This window comes from Mustelus asterias, chromosome 9 (genome assembly GCF_964213995.1).
Source record: "Mustelus asterias chromosome 9, sMusAst1.hap1.1, whole genome shotgun sequence".
NCBI lineage: Eukaryota > Metazoa > Chordata > Chondrichthyes > Carcharhiniformes > Triakidae > Mustelus > Mustelus asterias.
Window position 1 is genome coordinate 97,040,519 of NC_135809.1, and position 19,205 is coordinate 97,059,723.

Here is a 19,205-nt window from a genome sequence, read left to right on the forward strand (position 1 = left end):
CTTTGTTTCAATCTTAAAGTTTGGATTTTGGTTCTGTTAACTTTCTTTACTTGTCTTTCTGCTATTCTCCTCCATCTCTCATGAAAATATGTTGAAGCGGGGTTGTAAGGATTTTCATTGCCCTTTGATCTCCTATTCAAATAGTCACATATGAGGATAGATAAATAGTTCTATGTAAGGCTATATAACATGGATCACAGCCAAGATTGATCCTGTTCTCAACTGATGTTCATATATGTCAACTTTCCAACTAGTCACTGATTGTAAGTCAGAATCTATAGCTTTTTTTCTTGTCCTTGCTGGTCTACAGATCCAGTAGTGAACCAATGTTGCCCAGGATGAGATTAGTTAACACAGCAGAAATTTGAAAATTTATTACCCCCATGGTTACCCCCATGACACCATAATATTCAATGTAGCTTATTTCACAACTTCATCAGAAATTAGTGCTCCATTAGGCCATGTCAAAATACAGTTAGACTTGTGTTATTGCTTCCAATTATCTACAAAGTTCCTAATCTCCGCCTTGGCTGCAAAATAAAAGCGAAATGCTTGTTGACAGAGAGGGAACCTGATGGACAAAGCAGAATCCCTCTCAAGTAATTATGGTTGTCAATTTTGTCAAGTACACATCAGGACAGAGCACAGCAGAGATGCAGGGCTGGGACCACAGCTTGATATATCCCTACTGGTGTAAGTTCTTCATTTACGTAAGTCAGCAAAAATATGATTAAGCATTTTTAGTTGATCTTTTACAGATATTGATTCTCAAGGTCCTGATAGAATAGGCCATCTCTATAGTTTTGATGGTTTGCTTTGAGTCTGGGAGACCAACAGAGCCAGCACTTTTATAGAAAACTGTTGGGGGTGTTTCTTCAGGCAAGGGGAGACAGATGTAGGTGTGTGTGGGGAGTTAAATAATCTCAAAGTGTCAAGATCCTAAATCAACCTGCCCATTTCTGGATCACAACTGAGCAGGTTTGAAGGTGAGCAGAGAACCGTGTGCAGCTGTCAGATGAGGCTAAGATATTCAAATAGGTAATTAAGTTCTGTATTAACCAGAGATTTTGGCTTGACAGACAACAGAGCTATTCCATGGCTGTCAGCAATACACCAGAGTCATCAAGCCAAGTGCATAGTGAAGATTACCATTTCAGTCTTACAAACAGGTTGGAAAAGCTTTGAGTGAAACTGAAGAGCTGCAGCATGGCTGGGTGAGAGGCTACTGTTCACAACACTCCTTCTCAGAGTGTACTTTCCATGCTTGACAGGTAGTTGCCCACTTCTTGGAAGTCACTTCATCTGTTTAGTACTTTGCTCACTTTCATCTGCACTTCCCTGCTGCCAGTATTTGATTGACACTCCAATTTCATTAAAATGGCAATACTTTGCAAGAAAAGGAATCTGAAACAAATAAAAAGCAGAGGGAGGCAAACCAGCTTGCAAATCTCTGGATTATTTGGGGCAGCACGGTGCCACAGTGATTAACTCTGCTGCCCCATGGCACCAGGGACTCAGATTCAATTCCGGCCTCGGGTAACTGTCTATGTGGAGTTTGCACATTCTCGTGGGTCTGTGTGGATTTCCTTCGAGTGCTCCGGTTTCCTCCCACATTCCAAAGATTGGGTTGATTGGCCATGCTAAATTGTCCCATAGTGTTTAGAATAGAATAGAATAGAAACCCTACAGTGCAGAAGGAGGCCATTCGGCCCATCGAGTCTGCACCGACCACAATCCCACCCAGGCCCTACCCCCACATATTTTACCCGCTAATCCCTCTAACCTACGCATCCCAGGACTCTAAGGGGCAATTTTGTTTTAACCTGGCCAATCAACCTAACCCGCACATCTTTGGACTGTGAGAGGAAACCAGAGCACCTGGAGGAAACCCACGCAGACACGAGGAGAATGTGCAAACTCCACACAGACAGTGACCCGAGCCGGGAATTGAACCCGGGACCCTGGAGCTGTGAAGCAGCAGTGCTAACCACTGTGCTACCGTGCTGCCCAGCTTTAGGGGGATTAGCAAGGTAAATACGTGGGGTTTTGGGGATGGGGCCTGGGTGGGGATTGTTACTGGTGCAGGCTCGAAGGCTGAATGGCCTCCTTCTGCACTGTAGGGATTCAATGATATTTTGGTATTTACAGAGATATTTAGAGAACCAGTCAGTCACATGATGCCACAGTCCAGCTCTGGAGCTGAGCATTAATACAGAAATAATAAAGCTCATTGTGTTTCTTTTGAGTGCTAGAATTTGCTGTGCCTCAAAGTACAGAGGAGGCGGAGTGCATTTTAAAGACCTATGTGGGTGCGTTTGAAGGGCTGAACAACCACATCAAGGGCCCTGGAATTGCAACTTAGAAATCTTCTGCAACTTCAAACTGAACACTAGATAATGGCCCAGATGTTGTTGTAAGAGGGCAGCTAACAGTGCTTGCTGTTAGTTAAACATACCCTTGAACATTTAGGTTATTCATTTTTGCGCAGTCTTGATTTGCTGTATGTCGGAACTAATAATGGCATGGTGAGGGAAAACAGGCAATCTGGAATTGAGTGAACAGAATAAGCGGTTAGTTTTCTTCTTAGCCAATAAGATAGAAGGATTGAAAAATAAATAGAGGAATAGTGAAGAAGGAAGTGCAATACGCAGTAGGTGAATTCTATGTTAAGTCAAGTATAGAAAGAGCAATAAGAGAAGGATGGGAATATTGGATTAAGACAGAGGAAAAACAAGCAGAAAGAAACACTAAATAAAAGTTTTTTATGTTCAATTTTATGTTTTAAATTGCCAAAAACATTTATAATCTGAAGGATGAATGAGATTCCACACTTACAATTTTCAGTGCCAGACAGGTTGATTGACAACAGTTAATATCTATCATGTTGATTAAAGTATACATGCATGTGTAAAGACAAAACTTTGCAAATGCAGTAACTTTAAACCATTAAATGCATTTCAATAGCGAGGCAGCCTGCAAGATACCACTTTTGTGAAGCTAATGGTGGATATACTCAACCTGTGTTACTTAATTTAGCTAGGACAACAATTGGTATGCTAAATTATAAATTAACTCCAGTGCCTTCGGAAATCAACATCATTCTAAACTGATACCCAATAGCCTCTGTCTAAAAGTGCACATGTAATCATGTTGGATGATTGTTGGATTCAAATCTGCTCTCCTAGTCTTTTGGAGGCTTAACTGGATAAAGGACAATTTAAATGAATTGGTGTAGCCATACCAGAGACTTCACAAGTAGGCTCTACTAAGTTCATGTAGCAATAGAGGTTTACCTTATTTTGCATTAAGAAACTGAGAACTTAGGAAAAGGAACAAAATCCAAAATGCATGATATCCCCAAATCAAAATCATAAGCTAAATCGAGAAGTAATGATTAGTGTTTGGCAGGCAAGAAATGGAATTCATGATCATAAATTCAAAGTTTAGAGCCTTTAAAGTCTTGTCCCATGTGCCCATCTCAACTTTTTTAGTGGACTTGACAAGAATGGTTTCCTTCATGACAATATCTATCATCTTCAGCACCAAAGAGACATAGCCAGACTGTCAATATTCTCTAAGATTCTAACTGACACAGTACCACAAGCATTTCCAATGGTTAAACCCAACCGCTATGTACAGAAATGCTACAATATCTGCACCGCAACATTCTGGATGAATCCAAAATCTGCACCAAATGCCAGTAACACCTCTAAACGTCTCTCCCAGATACTGGGTGTCTCCTGGAATACTGCTTCGTCTGCATGAAGGATCAAATGTTTCATCCTTTGTCTTATTGATTCCTCCAATTTTAATACAGAAAAGTTATTAAATTTACTTTCAAAAATGAAGTTCAGATCGTTTTGCTTTCTTTCAATTTGTATCCAGATCTTTTCTCTCTCTATTGCTCTCCAATGTTCTCCCCTTCCCTCTTCTTCTGAAAATGTTGATTTCCTCACTGGGGTACAGTTCCTTGAGTGCTATTCATCCTGAGACATCTCACCAATTGCTCTCATTTGAGTCCTGATTGCAAACCCAAGCCCAATCCTCTGCATACATGCAATAGTGATCAGTGTATAGTGTTCAGGGAAGGAAAGTAGGCATAATGTATTGATGATTTTCCTAAATTGTTCCATTTGCCTCTCCCTCAGATTCAAAGATTTCCTCAAAACCCTTCTCTTCGACTATACATATACTCCCGCAACCTATCAATCATCATTTATTTTATTTTGCTTTATTTATTTGATATCATAGAATTGTACCAGCACAAAGAGAGGCCATTTGGCCCAACATGTCTGTGCTGACACTTTGAATGCCTGCCCTTTCCCTATATTGCTTCAATGCTTCCCATTCTCCCCGATAAGAATTAATCCAATTTTCTATTGAAAATTATTATTGAAATCTGCTTCCACCACTTATTAGATTAACATAATTTGCTGTGTTAAAAAAAAGTTTCTTGCCTCACTCCTGGTTCTTTTGCCAATTACCTTAAATTTGTTTCCTCTGGTTACTGAACTTCTACACTGGAAACTGTTGTCTCCTTATTTACTCTATCAAAATGAATTACTTTGAACATCTCGATTAAAATCTTACCTTAATCTTCTCCGATTCAAGCAAATCAACCCCAATTTTTATAGAATTGCATAGAATATACAGCACAGAAAATATGAGTCAACTCAAGCAGTATATGCTTATGTTCATATTCCACATGAGTTTCCTCTTGTCCTATGTGCCCATTTCAACCTTTCAGAGTGACTTTCTATTCCCCTTTCTCTCTTGTACTCATCTAATTTATTTGCCCAAACCACTCCCTGTGGTAGCATGTCCCACATTTTAGCTCCTCTCTGAGTAAATAAATTTCTCCTTATTTCCCTACTGGATTTATCACTAGTTATCTTGTATTCCTAGCCCCTAAATTATAGATATCCTTTACTTTATTGACACCCTTCTCAACTTACTGCGACCTTCAACAGTGTTTTTACACACAACCCTTCAGTTTCTGCACTGCCTTTAAAGATGTACCATTTAGTTTATATAGTCTCTTCTCATTTCTTCCAAAATGAATCACTTCACACATCTGTGTTAAGTTTGATCTAGCACACAGTCTGCCCGTTTAACCAGTTCCTCCTGAAATGTGTCACTATCTTCCCCACTGTTCACATTTCTGAGTTCCATGTCACCTGCAGACTTTGAAATTCTGCCCTTTCTACCCAATTCCAGGTTATTGATATGGAGCAATTTGTCCTAAAAACCAAACCCTCGTGGACACCACTATTTATTTCCCTCTCAGGTGAAAAACAGCCATTCACTGCTACATTCTGTCCCTAAGCAACTAATTATTTTTCATTTTAATGTAAAGTAATTTGGGATGTTTTCCTGCACATTTTGAGGTGCTAAAGAAATTCAAGAAATCCAAAACCATTCGGCGGTTTAAATCGAAAGACTTTTCTCAACAAATTTCAATAAAATCACCTTCCCTTAACCCAACTGATGCACTATCAATCAAGCAAAGACTAGTTTGTATGCAAGAACAAATAGGCTTTTATTCGCAAAAGACTTGGAGCACACCCATGCTGATGAACTGGTCCAGAGACTGAGGCAGGGGGGTAGGGAGCAGTCACCTTTACACCTGGACCAGGTGGGTAAGAGTCTTAGGCAGGGCCGGCAGGGGCATGTCCAGGCATGTCACACACACACACACACAGGCAATAAGTTTAACAGTGGTTTACCACATTCACCCCCTGCTTTTAAAAAAGAGTCCGGCGGGGGTGAGGTGGGTGGAACGATATTTACAGAATTACAAATTTACAAGTAAAACTAATTTTTTTGTATTATAAGATGCTACAAATGCAGCAGTTTCAGTAGTGAACTTGCTGAATGTCCCTTTTTGCTTTAAATTCACCATCGTTCACCAGCTACGGTTCTGAATACAATAAACACGATTACGAAGCAAAGATGCTGGAATGTTGGTCAGGCGAAACAACAAGCTGACTCTGGGTTGTGGACAGAGGTAGTTCCTGATCTGCTGAGTAATTTTTATGATGGGCGTTGGACTGGGGTAAATACAGTAAGAAGTTTAACAACACCAGGTTAAAGTCCAACAGGTTTATTTGGTAGGAAAAGTCACACAAATAAACCTGTTGGACTTTAACCTGGTGTTGTTAAACTTCTGAGAGTAATTTTTACACAGAAATAAATAACGATTTTGAGCTTTTTTTTTGCAAAGATTGCAAGCCGAGTGAGAAGCTGGTGAATGGAAGGAGAGGGTTAACGGACGATGCCTCATCTGCATGTGGTTGTTATTTGCTTCAGGGCTTGACGCACAGGTTTAAAGGCGGGCCAGCCGAAGCTGCTCTTCATTCGCGTTGGAGCGCAGGAGCTGTGCACATCGTTCAAGCTGCTGCTATGAGGTCGGGAGATTTCTTATTGTTGCTGCTGCTGTCGGCAGCATTTGATGTCTGCCATGGGATCTTCCGGTAAGTATTGTTGATGAAAGGAAGGCAGATTACCGAGATAGACAGGGCTGTTTTGGCCAGTCTCTCTGCCTTGTTGAATAGCTGAGCTGCTCTTTCTCCGAGAGACACTCTCCTCCAGTAATACACATAGCAGCAAAGGGGCGCTGGTTAATTCAAGGTCAGGGCTGTGGGGGGGAGCATTTTCAATGAGTAGCTTTTTATTTTTAAATGGTGTTTGTTGCATTTGTTTGGTTTTCCTGTTTGTGTGCATATGTGACTAGTTTGTATTGGCATTTTTTTTTGTATCAAGCAGTCAGTATAACCAAGGTGCTATGTATGAACTGTTTTTTTTCTTCACTCTCTACAAAGAAGTGTTGTCATTTTCTACTGACACGCCTGGCATTGAGCTCCTTTTTAGGCTTTTTCCTCCAACCCCCAGCCGCCCACCACCCTCTCCCTCCCTTCTCCTTTCTCCACCCCCCCCCCCAAAAAAAACAATCTTGATATGTTTTATTTACCTCTACTTTCAATGCTGGATAGTCAGTTAGATCCAACGACTGACTGCACTTGTTTCTGGGGTTTAATCTGTATTGGCAATTAAAAATAAATAAATAATGGGGTGGGTGTAGGTGTTTTTGAAATGTTTCTCTCCCTGTTCCCGTGTTGTGTGTCATCAGTCAGTCTCATGTGAATTGGCAGGCCTGAACTGACTTGCCCACCAGGTAAGGTTTGGCAATGTGAAAAGAAGGATGTTCCTCACTGAGCCTGATCATACTGCCATCCGGGGTGGAATTTGATTAGATCAAGTTGCCATAGTCTCAGATGCTCATCTGAGGTCGTATGAGGGGAAGAGCTGACTGGTGGTGATTTAACCTGAGGAATACAACACCACCTCAGATGAGGGGTGGGACCTTCATGAATGACCTCAACCGGTACGGAATTGAACCTGCGCCGTTGGCGTCGCTCTGCATCATGAACCATCTGTCCAGCCAACTGTTTTATTAGGTGCATTGGCCATGCTAAATTCAGCCTTAGTGTACCCAAGTAAGTGCCAGAGTGTGGTGACTAGGGGATTTTCACAGTAACTTCATTGCAGTGTTAATGTGACAGTAGTAAATAAACTTTAAGAAGAGTGTAGTTCCCGATGGTGGGACAGAAAGTGGATACGATTGCCACTTGTATGTTGGTAGTCACGAGGCAAGTGCGTATGGCAGGCACATATCTGTTGGTGTATCATTCCCAGCATTCTGCCTCTGATGTCAGGGGTCGCTGCAAAATGTCTTGTTTGTAAAAGAAAAAAGAATTGAGTGGTAGCACATAATGCAGCATCTGCCAAAGTTCCCAAAATTGACTTCCCAGGCAGATTGGTTGAGATCACTGACTGAGAAATTACATGCTGCTCGTGCAATCATGGCCTTAAACAATGTAGGCAAGGAGCAGAGAGATGACTTGTGCTAGCTTCATTGAGAGTTTCAGGTAATGCTGGTGTCCTTGGGATAATTCATTTTCTTTTTCATCCTGTGAGAGAATGGTTCACCCCAATTAGTCTCCTAGTGGGCAGCAGCTGTGTGTAGCAAGGTATTTCTGGGTGGAGACTGGCAGAGGTGGACGATTGGAGCAAGCAAAGATTTGCAGGTGAGCTACTGATAGTCAGGGAGATGCATCATTTGTGGTCAAAATGATTGAAGATAAAGTTGTTCCTGGATCTGAGACAGCTGCCACAAGATACCTGTTGTCACCCTATTCCTTCTAGTTATCGTCACCTGAAGAAATTGGCGCTTCTCCATTAACAATTGACAATTCTTCTCCCCTTGGTAATGCCAAGTTGTGCAAGGCATAGCAAACAAAGAAAATCTTGGATACCCTCTGTGCATTGCAAAGCTCCACTGCACTAAAGGCATTGAGCAATCCTATGGTGTCCTCTAAGATTGCCCTTGTTGATTTGCGGCATTGTAACACTCTGATCTCATGAGCCACGTTCTAAGGGAATAGCCTTGTCAGCCAGGATCCAACCCCACACCTGGCACGGCCTCAAATAGCTGTGGCAACTGGGAGTTCCTTTACGTCTGAGTCATGAGAGCTCCCTGGGAAACGAGTACACACACCTGCATAATTTCTTTGCGGTGGTTGCAGACAAAGTTTTTAAAAAGTTTATTTATTAGTCACAAGTAGGCTTGCATTCACACTGCAATGAAGTTGCCATGAAAATCCCCTGTCAACATTACGGGAGTGTGCTATTCCTTCAATTTACAGAATGCAGCTGGATGTTCCCAGTGAGTTCTAATGGCCATGTGTGTGCAGTCAATAACACGCTTTATCTGTGGCACCTGCACATTGTCCCTGATGTCTAGCGCCCTGGCTATTATGAACAAGTCATTGGTCACCTCCCATATGCAGTCTGGGGAATGTACTTTGGAACCCTGAAGTGAGCCACTGCTATGAACATTTTAGGGCTCCAGTTATCCTGATGATGACTGGTATTTGGTTCTCTCCAAAGTCACGCGACTAAAGGTCTTGTTGGAGCATGCACAGGTCAGGGGCCATCTCCTGAGGACGTCTCTGACAGAGTTTTGTATTTTTATTCCAATTCAATCAAATCAAGTCCAATTCAGAGTCAACAAGTTGAGACATTCCCGATCCAAGCTGACAAGACGGGGCTCTTGCCTCCTGTCTTGGGCTTGATCTACGTGATCCAAGCTGATTGGAGTAGGCATAGCTCCTCCTCCAAGGCTTGATCTCATTTGCATCTTAGCCAAAAGGCCAAGATGCCGCTTTTAAAAATAGCTTCAAATGAAGCTAAAATGTAACCTAATGACTTCAACCAAGCACAGCATGTCGATACTACACTTGATCTTAGCCAAAAGGCATTGCCTCTGCGATATTCAGAGTTAGTTGGTGCACCATTTGAACACATGCTGATGCACCAATGATCTTCAGAGATGAAGACAACCTTGGTTGGGTATGAGAGCCATTGCAGAAGCACAGTGAAATGCATGTTTTTTTTGGTCCCGTGTTCCATCTGTCATTTCCGTTCTTTGTGTTTCTGCATTTCTTTGCAGTATTGAGGTGAAAAAAACTTGAGACTGGAAGAACAAAACCAAAGAATGCTGGAGAGTGCAGATCACTTGCAATTGACTCATTCCCAATAAGTTACCTTGTGACAGATTGTTAGAATTTTAATTTTGGAAATGAAATGCATGGTGGCACAGTGGTTCGCACTACCTCACAGTGCCAGGGACCCAGGTTTAATTCTGGTCTTGGGTAACTGTGTGGCTTTTGCACATTCTCCCCGTGTCTGCGTGGGTTTCCTCTGCATGCTCCTGTTTGCTCCCAAAGATATGCAGATTAGGTGTGGGAAGCTCTTTCGGAACGTCAGTGCAGACTCGATGGGCCAAATGGCCTCCTGCTGGACTGTAAGGATTCTATGGAATATTCGAGATTTAAGTGTGTTCCTGGAGGTTTCATCACAGGACTTGTCCCCATGCTCAGTCAGCCAATGCATCCCATATGTGACTCGCTGCCTTCCTATGCCAGTGGAAAGCAAAAGACACATTACCCAATTGGATTATGCTTGACTGTGCCAAGCAGCCTTCCCATTTCTCCTTGCCAGATTGAACTGTTGAAACTCCAACATTTCTATCTGGCAAAGAAAAATGATCAAAGGAAAATGACCAAAAAAAAAAGTTTTTAATATTCCTGTGGTTTTTCTCCAAGATTGCACGCAGCAGTATCCCAGAGATTGAACTTCAATTTCTGGAGACTCCAGGTCAATATTGGGGGGGGCTTGCAACCCTATTTATAAATGAGATGTTTTTGTTGTTTTGGTTATGTATCCACTATTTGGTGTAATTTCAAAAAAAACAAAACTAATCTATCTAAAGAATGAAAGCCTTTTTTTATTTAAAAAAAGCACAACAGCAATACAGATTATGATAACTACATGAGTGACTGCCTCACATGGAAGTAGTGAGGATTGAAAAAAAACAAAGTAGCTCTCCAATCTCAAAGAGCTTAGTTTTTCTTAACATCAGCCCTACATTTGCCTTGAGATTGAATTTACATCTTTGTTTGAGGTTTAACTTGGGGTAGTGCTTCAGACATTTTCTTTTCCTTGTTATTTATTTATCTTATAGCCCTTTCTTTTGTTACTGATGAGTCGGAAGGCTATGGGTTTAAGCCCCATAATAGATTTGAGTTTTGTAATTTAATTTGATACTTCTGTGCAATAACTGAGGGATTATTGCACTTGGAATTGGCCTCTTTTGAGGGAAAATATTGATTTTTTTTTTAAAACAGTGATCCCTAAATATCTAGACAGTTGAATGTGAAATATCTTTGTCACTATTCAAAGAGCAGGAAAGATCTTGCAGCCACCATTCCTGGAAATTGATTATTTGGTTATATATCTTGTTTGCTAGAAATTTGCTGTGTTTGCCTCTGTAACAGTGACGATGTTAATTGGCTGTAATGTGCTTTGGAACATCTCGAGTCCTACAGTGCAGAAGGAGACCATTCGGCCCATTGGGTCTGCAATGACTGCAATCCCATCCAGACCCTATCACCATAATCCCATGTGTTTACCCTAGCTAGTCCTCCTGACACTAAGGGGCAATTTAACATGGGCAATCCACCTAACCCGCACATCTTTGAACTGTGGGAGGAAACCAGAGCACCTGGAGGAAACCCACGCAGACTCGGCGAATGTGCAAACACCACATAGACCCAAGTTGAGAATCGAACCCGGTCCCTGGCGCTGTGAGGCACGATGTGGAGATGCCGGCGTTGGACTGGGGTAAACACAGTAAGAAGTTTAACAACACCAGGTTAAAGTCCAACAGGTTTATTTGGTAGCAAAAGCCACACAAGCTTTCGGAGCTCTAAGCCCCTTCTTCAGGTGAGTGGGAATTCTGTTCCCTCTGTGAGGCACGACATGTTCTTTCATTCTGTAATGTTTCTTTGAGGTTTAGAGTATAATTTTCTCTCGTCCTTTTTAACTTTGCCTCAGTGTTTAGGAACTGGAGACTATTTAAAACTGTAATTTGTACCTTTAGCTCAAGCACCAATCTCTGCAGCACCCCACAAGTCACTGCTTGCCGCTCTGGAAAAGTCCCATTTTATTCCTACTGTTTCCTGTCTGCTAACTAATTTGTGAATCATGCCATTATATCACCCCCAATCCTATGTGCTTTAATTTTGCACACTAATCTGTTATGTAGGACATTATCGAAAGCTTTCGGAAAATCCAAATACACCACGTTCACTGGTTTACCCTGATCTTTTCTACCAGCTACACACTCAAAATAATCCAGTAGGTTGTCAAACATGATTTCCCTATCATAATTCCATCACATCCTTAGCATTTTCCCTACTACTTGGTCTAACTGGTCCGTAATTCCTGTTATTTCCGCCCCACTCTTTTTTTAAATAGGGGGCTCACATTTGCCACCACCCAATCTGCAGGGACTGTTCCAGAATCTACTGAATTTTGGAAGGTGCCAGCCAGCCAGCCAATGTGTCCAATATTTCCATGGTCGCCACCTTTCGTACTTTGGGGTGTAAATTATCAAACTCTTGAGGATTTATTGACTTTCAGTCCCACTAATTCCTCCAGCACTCTTTTTAGTAAAACTAATTTCCTTTGATTCCTCCTCACAAGACCCTTGGTTCCCTAGCGTTTCTGGGAAGTTATTTGTGTCTTCCTCCGTGAAGATAGAACTGAAGTAATTGTTTAATTGCTCTATCATTTCCTTGTTCTCTATTATAAATTCTTCTATTTTGGGGTGTAAGGCACATACTCTTCTCTTCACTAATCTTTCTTTTTACACATACTTGTAGAAGCCTTTACAGTCTGTTTTGATGCTCCTCTCATGTTTACTCTCATTCTCTTTTTTTCCCTCTTAATCAATCTCTTGGTCTTTCTTTGCTGAATTCTAAACTGCTCCTGATCCTCAGGCTTGCTATTTTTTTCTGGCAACTTTACCTAATTCCTCTTTGGGATCTAATGAATCATAGAATCCTACAATGCAGACGGAGGCCATTCGGCCCATTGAGTCTGCACCGACCACACAATCCCACCCAGACACTATTCCCATAACCCCACGTACTTGCCCTGCTAACCCCCCTGACACTAGCATGGCCAATCAACCTAACCTGCACATCTTTGGTCTGTGGGAGGAAACCGGAGCACCCGGAGAAAACACTCGCAGACACAGGGAGAATGTGCAAACTCCACACAGTGACCCAAGGCTGGAATTGAACTTGGGTCCCTGGCGCTCTGAGGCAGCAGTGTTTGCCACTGTGCTATGCTTACTATGCTCAATTTCTTTTGTAACCATGGTAAGGCCACTTTTCCTTTCGTGCCAGAAAGGGGTGTATAACTGTTGCAATGCATACATTAGTACCTTAAATATTAGCCATTGCCTATCCACTGTCATGCCTTTTAATGAAGTTCCATAATCTATCTTCGCCAACCACAGCCTCATACGTTCATGGTTTCACAAGAGCATGCAAGAAATAGGAGTAGGCCACCAGGTCCTTCAAACCTGCCCCACCATTCAATACAATCATGGCTTTTAGATTTAGGATCCTATTTTCAGATCGGACTACTTCACATTCCATCCTAATGAAGAATTGTTCATCATATTGTGGTCACTTGGTGCCAAAGTATTTCATTAATAATATACACTTCTAATATATACTCATTATAAAATACAAGATGCGGGGACATGTTGCAAAGATGCTTATCAGCTGTCAGAAGTTGTTTGAGCCAATGATTGGTCTTTGTGTTTCTTCTCTCCAATGGAGTGATGTGGCTTATTTCTACAGGATCGTTCACTGGAGTTTCCTAGCTGAGAGCCTGCTGATTTAAGAGCAGCGATGTTTGAATAATCCAATGTTTCTTGAACCTCCCAGGTCCAGTTTGTGATGAAGGGCACTTCTCGATGCTTGTAGCTCTTGAGAGGCAGTGTGCTATCACAATTTGTGTTTTTTTTTACAGAATTCCTTTGAGAAAGTTTCGCTCAATTCGGCGCACCTTCACTGATTCTGCAAGTAACATAGAGGAGCTTCTTGCAAGCAGCAAATACTCCAAATACAATTTGGGCTTTCCACAAAGCAACAAACCCACTCCAGAGACACTGAAAAACTACCTGGATGTGAGTATGGTCTCTAACATTAGTATTAAAGTGGATATGGCCGTGTAGATGTGAAATTGGTTAAATAACAGAAAACAGAGTATAATAGTCTTTTTTAGTCTGTGTGTGTGTGTGGGTGGGGATGGGCACAAGCTTACATTATCATTGTAATGAAGTTGCTGTGAAAATCCCCTAGTTGCCACACTCTGGTGCCTGCTCAGTTACACTGAGGGAGAATTTAGCATGGCCAATACACCTAACCAGCACATCTTTCGGACTGTGGGAGGAAACCGGAACGCCCGCAGGTAACACATGCAGACATGGGGGAATGTGCAGAATCTGCAAAGACAGTGATCCAAGCCGGGAATTGAACTGGGTCCCTTGCACTGAGGCAGCGGTGCTTGCCACCGTGCTGCAGGAATATTAAGTTACATTTCTCAGTGCTCAAATAATTACAGTTAATGCGTATATATGTGATTTAGATTCCAGTACAGAAAGTATTGCAGGCGAAGATGCATTTAAGGCACTTGAGTACATGAGGGAGAAAGGAATAGAAGGATATATTGACAGAGAGGCGGTTTGTATGGAGCATAAACACTGGCAGAGACCTGTTGGCCTATTCCTGTGCTGCTATCATTTGAATTATAAAAACACTTGTTTGATCAATATAATTCTTGCAACAAGGGTTAAATCTGATAACCTTGCATCTTCCTATCCATGACTAGGATCTCTTAGATTGCCAATGTGACCGTGCATCATTTAAGTTCTGCAAACAGTATTGAGTGATCTACTTGCAGCCACAAAGATGGGCCAGGATTCTTCGATCTCGTTCACTTTGCCAGTGGGAATGGAGAATTTGGCGCTCAGCCTAATTCACTGCAGCGGGACCAGAGAATCCCAGCCGTGAGCAAGGTCTGAGAATTCCGGCCATGGTGATCTAGATAGTGTTGCAAATTGTGTTAGATCACAGAAGTTATAGAAACCCTACAGTACAGAAAGAGGCCATTCGGCCCATCGAGTCTGCACCGACCATAATCCCACCCAGGCCCTACCCCCATATCCCTACATATTTTACCCACTAATCCCTCTAACCTACACATCTCGGGACACTAAGGGGCAATTTGAGCATGGCCAATCAACCTAACTCGCACATCTTTGGAATGTGGGAGGAAACCGGAGCACCCGGAGGAAACCCACGCAGACACGAGGAGAATGTGCACACTCCGCACAGACAGTGACCTAAGCCGGGAATCGAACCCAGGTCGCTGGAGCTGTGAAGCAGCAGTGCTAACCACTGTGCTACCGTGCCGCCGATAATCGACTTGCAGTGGGTTCTACATAGTGATGAATGTAGCAATCTTTCTACTGCCTTCAGTGTAGAATCTTTCACTCCCAGTAAAGTGTGTTGCAAAGTTTCTGATGAAATGGACTTGTTGATCAGTGAAAACACATTGTTCTTGTCCTAAATTTGTTTTATCATCTTGATTAAATGGACAAAAGTTATCCACTGAACAATAAATGCTGCCCTGTCGCCAGAGCCTATTCTGTTTAAAATTGGCAGCAATTAGATTTGTTTACACATCATTTAATATTGGATCATTCTCTGCAACATACAAAAAAAAATCCTCCTGGCCCACACTCATTGATATAGAGGCCGTGTAGAGCATAGGCAAGAAATCCTATCCTATCCTATCCCATCCTGAGCCAAGGATTTTGTTGGGTTATGGTGAACCATTTAATGAAAATTGTTAAAGGCCAAACCCAATCCTATCCTCATCTGCTGACCACAAACTTGCCCTTTTTTGAGTAGGATCCTTGAATGGTGATTGCAAGAAGGAAACTAGGCTAATTGGAGTGTTGTAATAGCTGAGGTTAGATCCAACATCTTTTTGATTATTATACCAAATTATATATTGTGTAAACGAGTGAGTTATGGTTGAACCCCAGTTTGTTTTGTGCGGTGTAGAGAACAAGCCTTTCGTCTCCAGCAGAATTGCCAAGTGCTGATGTTCAGTGTTTCATGGCAGACTCGGGTTACTGAGTTACCAGTGAGTGTGGTTCCCCAGTGCTGCCAACTCTGCATTAACTGGCCAAACTCTGAATAGTTGCTCGGCAAAATGTGACACTGGCAGAACTGAAGGATTTGATCTTGAATATCAAGTATTGAACTTCACTGGCATCCCAATGGGTGGTAAACTAGCAGGGGCGAACATAGGCAATTACCATTGCTTGTCGAGGCATTGTAACATAATAGGGTACCAAGATGACATTTCCCCATTGCCGTACTACCAAGGAGGTTTCCCAGCAGCAGGGCAAGAGGTGGATTGCAAAGCAGATCGGATGCCTGCTCCACTGAGGTGGGCAGCTGATTTACATAGTGAAGGGGAATTTTCCAGGGACGTTGACATTTTTACAGTACCAGATTCAATCTCCATAACATCAGGAGTGGATGCGGGACCTGCCTCCTTGCCCTATCCATGGTGGAATTTATGGCACTTTGGTTTGGGCAGAGACGTGAAGGAGTATTGTTGTTACAAGGTCCCCCAATGATTTGCGACACATTAATCACATGTTAACTGTGTCAATCTTCCTGTGGGAGCAATTTTGGGCCAAGACACCATGAATTCCCCTTCAAATATCGCATTTTTAAAATCTCCTGGGAGAGTGACCATATACCACACCTCAGAACTTCACTGGAATGTGAGGTGTAAAAGGGTTGTACGCTCAAACTGGGGCCTGAGCTCAGTGTAAACTAATCAAGTACTGGACAATTGTTCATGCTAATCTGTGGTCATTGAGTGTTGGCAAGGTGTTATCTAATTAAGAGAAATGCATATCTATTTCGAGCTAGCAAAATACTAAATAAAATGAAATTAAAATCAGTATTCTATCTTTTGAAACTTTAAATTTCTGCAAGTGAATACTCGTGAAGTTCACTAACTTTTGTTCTGTAACCCATGTCGGTTGAATTTGTTTGCTTGTATCTTGAGCAAAGTGTTCAAAGTAATGAGTGTTCTTTAACATCTTGTTTAGCTCTCTTAACTGATGGTTGTAAGCTGTGAAACTATTGTTGCAGTCACAGTTTAACCTAAGTTAAGTAAGAAGTCTCTCAACAACTTGACTCATGTAGATCAGGCCCAGGACAGGGTGGCTTAGTCACCCGCCCTGTCTTGTCAGCCTGGATCGGAAATGTCTCAACTTGTTGAGACTCTGAATTGGATTTGATCTGATTGAATTGGAAAAGTATAAACAAAAAAAAACACCAGGTTAAAGTCCAACAGGTTTATTTGGTAGCACCTGGTGTTGTGAGACTTCTTACTGTGTTCACCCCAGTCCAACGCCGGCATCTCCACATCTCCACATCATAACCCAAGTTAACCCATACTGCGAGACTTTTTAAATACAAGTGTAATATCAGGACTGAACAGCGCTTGTGATTTCTATCTCCGCTTCCTGTTGGGCAACCCAGCAGTAAGCTTCTGTCATCTTGCTTCTGATGTCAGAGGTGAATAATTGCTGTATCATTCAACATGATGAGTTTGCTTATTGCAGTCACATGCTATCCTTGTGCCTACTAAAAATGCTGTGTGCTGCAATCCCTTTTTCCTGTATTATGATTCTTAAAATATGTAATTTGAAGGACCTATAGTTTGGCCAAAATTTTTCCTGCATTTAATGTGGTCAATATCAGTTTTTAAAACACAAAATTTATAACAGTCACAATGAGAGATACAATCATCGGAAACTCGATCAGAGGTCGAGTTTAAGGGTACATCTTTAAGGAGGAGAGAGGAAGGTAGCTGAAAGCATGGCTACCGAAATGGGCAGATGCAAGAGACATTGAAAGGCTGGAAGAGTTTACTGATGTGGAAAGGAACTGAAAAGGTGGTGAGAATTTCAAGATGGAGGTGTTGCAATGTCGTGGGAGGATGGGAGGTGAAGATCAGCAAGCACTGGGAGATGTGGAATGAATTAAGATATGGGAAGCAGAGTTTTGGATAAGTAAAAGTTAAAGTAAAGTTTGTTTATTAGTCACAAGTAGACTTGCATTAACGCTACTATGAAGTTACTGTGAAAATCCCCTAGTCGCCACAGTCAGGCGCCTGTTTGGGTACTCAGGGAGAATTTAGCATGGCCAATCCACCTAGCCTGCACACCTTTGGACTGTGGGAGGAACACGGGGAGAATGTGCAGACTCCCCACAGACAGTGACCCGACCTGGGAATTTATGGAGGTGGAAGATGGAAGGCTGGCAAGGATTGTGTTGGAATAAACACCAATTCTAGAGGTAGCAAAGGCATAGATAAGTGTTTCAGCAGCAAATGAACTTGAGGGAAAATTGGCATTGTGATGCTTATGGAACTGCAAGTGAGCAGTCTTAATACTAATGATGGCTAACACAAGCATCAAAGATGGTGCTCTGGTTAAGGCAGTTATCAAGAATAAAAATGGTGACAGGGAGGACATTGAGACAATGAAATAATAGCTGAATTATATTGGACAAAGCAGTATGACATTGAAAGCATCCAAGGCGGTCAAGGTGAGGGAACTGATTTTGGTGTTCATGTGGAACCTGATGGGCTGGTGTGTAGATGAGAAATATAAGGGGGCCAAGGAGTTGAGGAACTTTAGATAATTGGGGGAGAGTGAAAAGCTATTGTCGTTGATTCTCTAAATATGATTCAGTAACTGGACCCAAGAGCTACAGAAAGAAGGGATAGCCACAAATGATGTTTGGTTTTTTTTAAAACAAGGGCTGTTTCAGTACTTAAAATTTACTTATTCATCTGAAGTGCTTGTTTGAAAAATCTTTCTTGCATCACTTTTCCTTTGCTTTTTCCCGTTTGTTTCTGTACTCTTCAATACTTGAGTGGTAATTTTTTACTGTATTGTACTCATTTTCAGCTGATTCCACCAACATTCCATGACAGCTCAGTTCCACTTTCTCTTCCCTCTGTGTCTTGAAGTTCCTTATTTTAATCTGGTGGCTAAAGTTCATAAATTTGAAAGTATAACACTACAGTGGAAGTACTGTAAAACATGACCTCAAAAAATGCTTCCAAAGGTGGATTGCTGTGTTACTCTGGAAAGGGGAGCCTTCCCCAAATGTGAGGGAGTATGTTCGCTGATGTTTAAATATTTAATTTTTATTTGGATTTTTACTGAGATTTCTGCAGGAAATGGACAGAATCGCTTCCAATCACCAAGACTGGGGAATTGTAGGGCCTTCACTCCCAATGTATGGTAATATGTGCCTGGTTGCCTGAAGCACGAGAACAGGAATCAACCTTACTGGATACCCATTGGGCTTGGTTACAACATAGCCAGTGCAGGACACTCTTGAATGCACACATCTTATTGTTAAATGTCATGGGCAAAGACCCTTGGTTGCCGATGGATTGATTAATGCAAAATGCATTCATTTTAAATTATGCTTTTAAGATTATATTTTTTTGAATTGTTGGCTTCACTGGGGAGTTGATATTATTTAAAAAGTCATGTTTACAGTACTGACATAATTAATGTTGGGTTTAAAATTTTGTATTTGGTGCTTACGTAAGTAAATCACATCCTCTTAATCCACATGCCAGTGATGTGAAGGCATTAATTGTGTGGGTAT

General features: G+C 41.8%; 1 protein-coding gene across 1 annotated transcript in view; it reads left to right on the top strand.

The window, feature by feature from the left end:
* The first annotated feature begins 6,338 nt into the window (after positions 1 to 6,338).
* LOC144498844 (cathepsin D-like) overlaps positions 6,339 to 19,205 on the top strand; it is a 36,043-nt gene continuing 23,176 nt past the window's right edge. The window contains exons 1-2 of the mRNA XM_078220592.1: positions 6,339 to 6,473; positions 13,450 to 13,606. Coding sequence (XP_078076718.1) covers positions 6,403 to 6,473; positions 13,450 to 13,606 — 228 coding nt within the window. The 5' untranslated portion in view covers positions 6,339 to 6,402. The remainder of the gene's footprint in view (positions 6,474 to 13,449; positions 13,607 to 19,205) is intronic.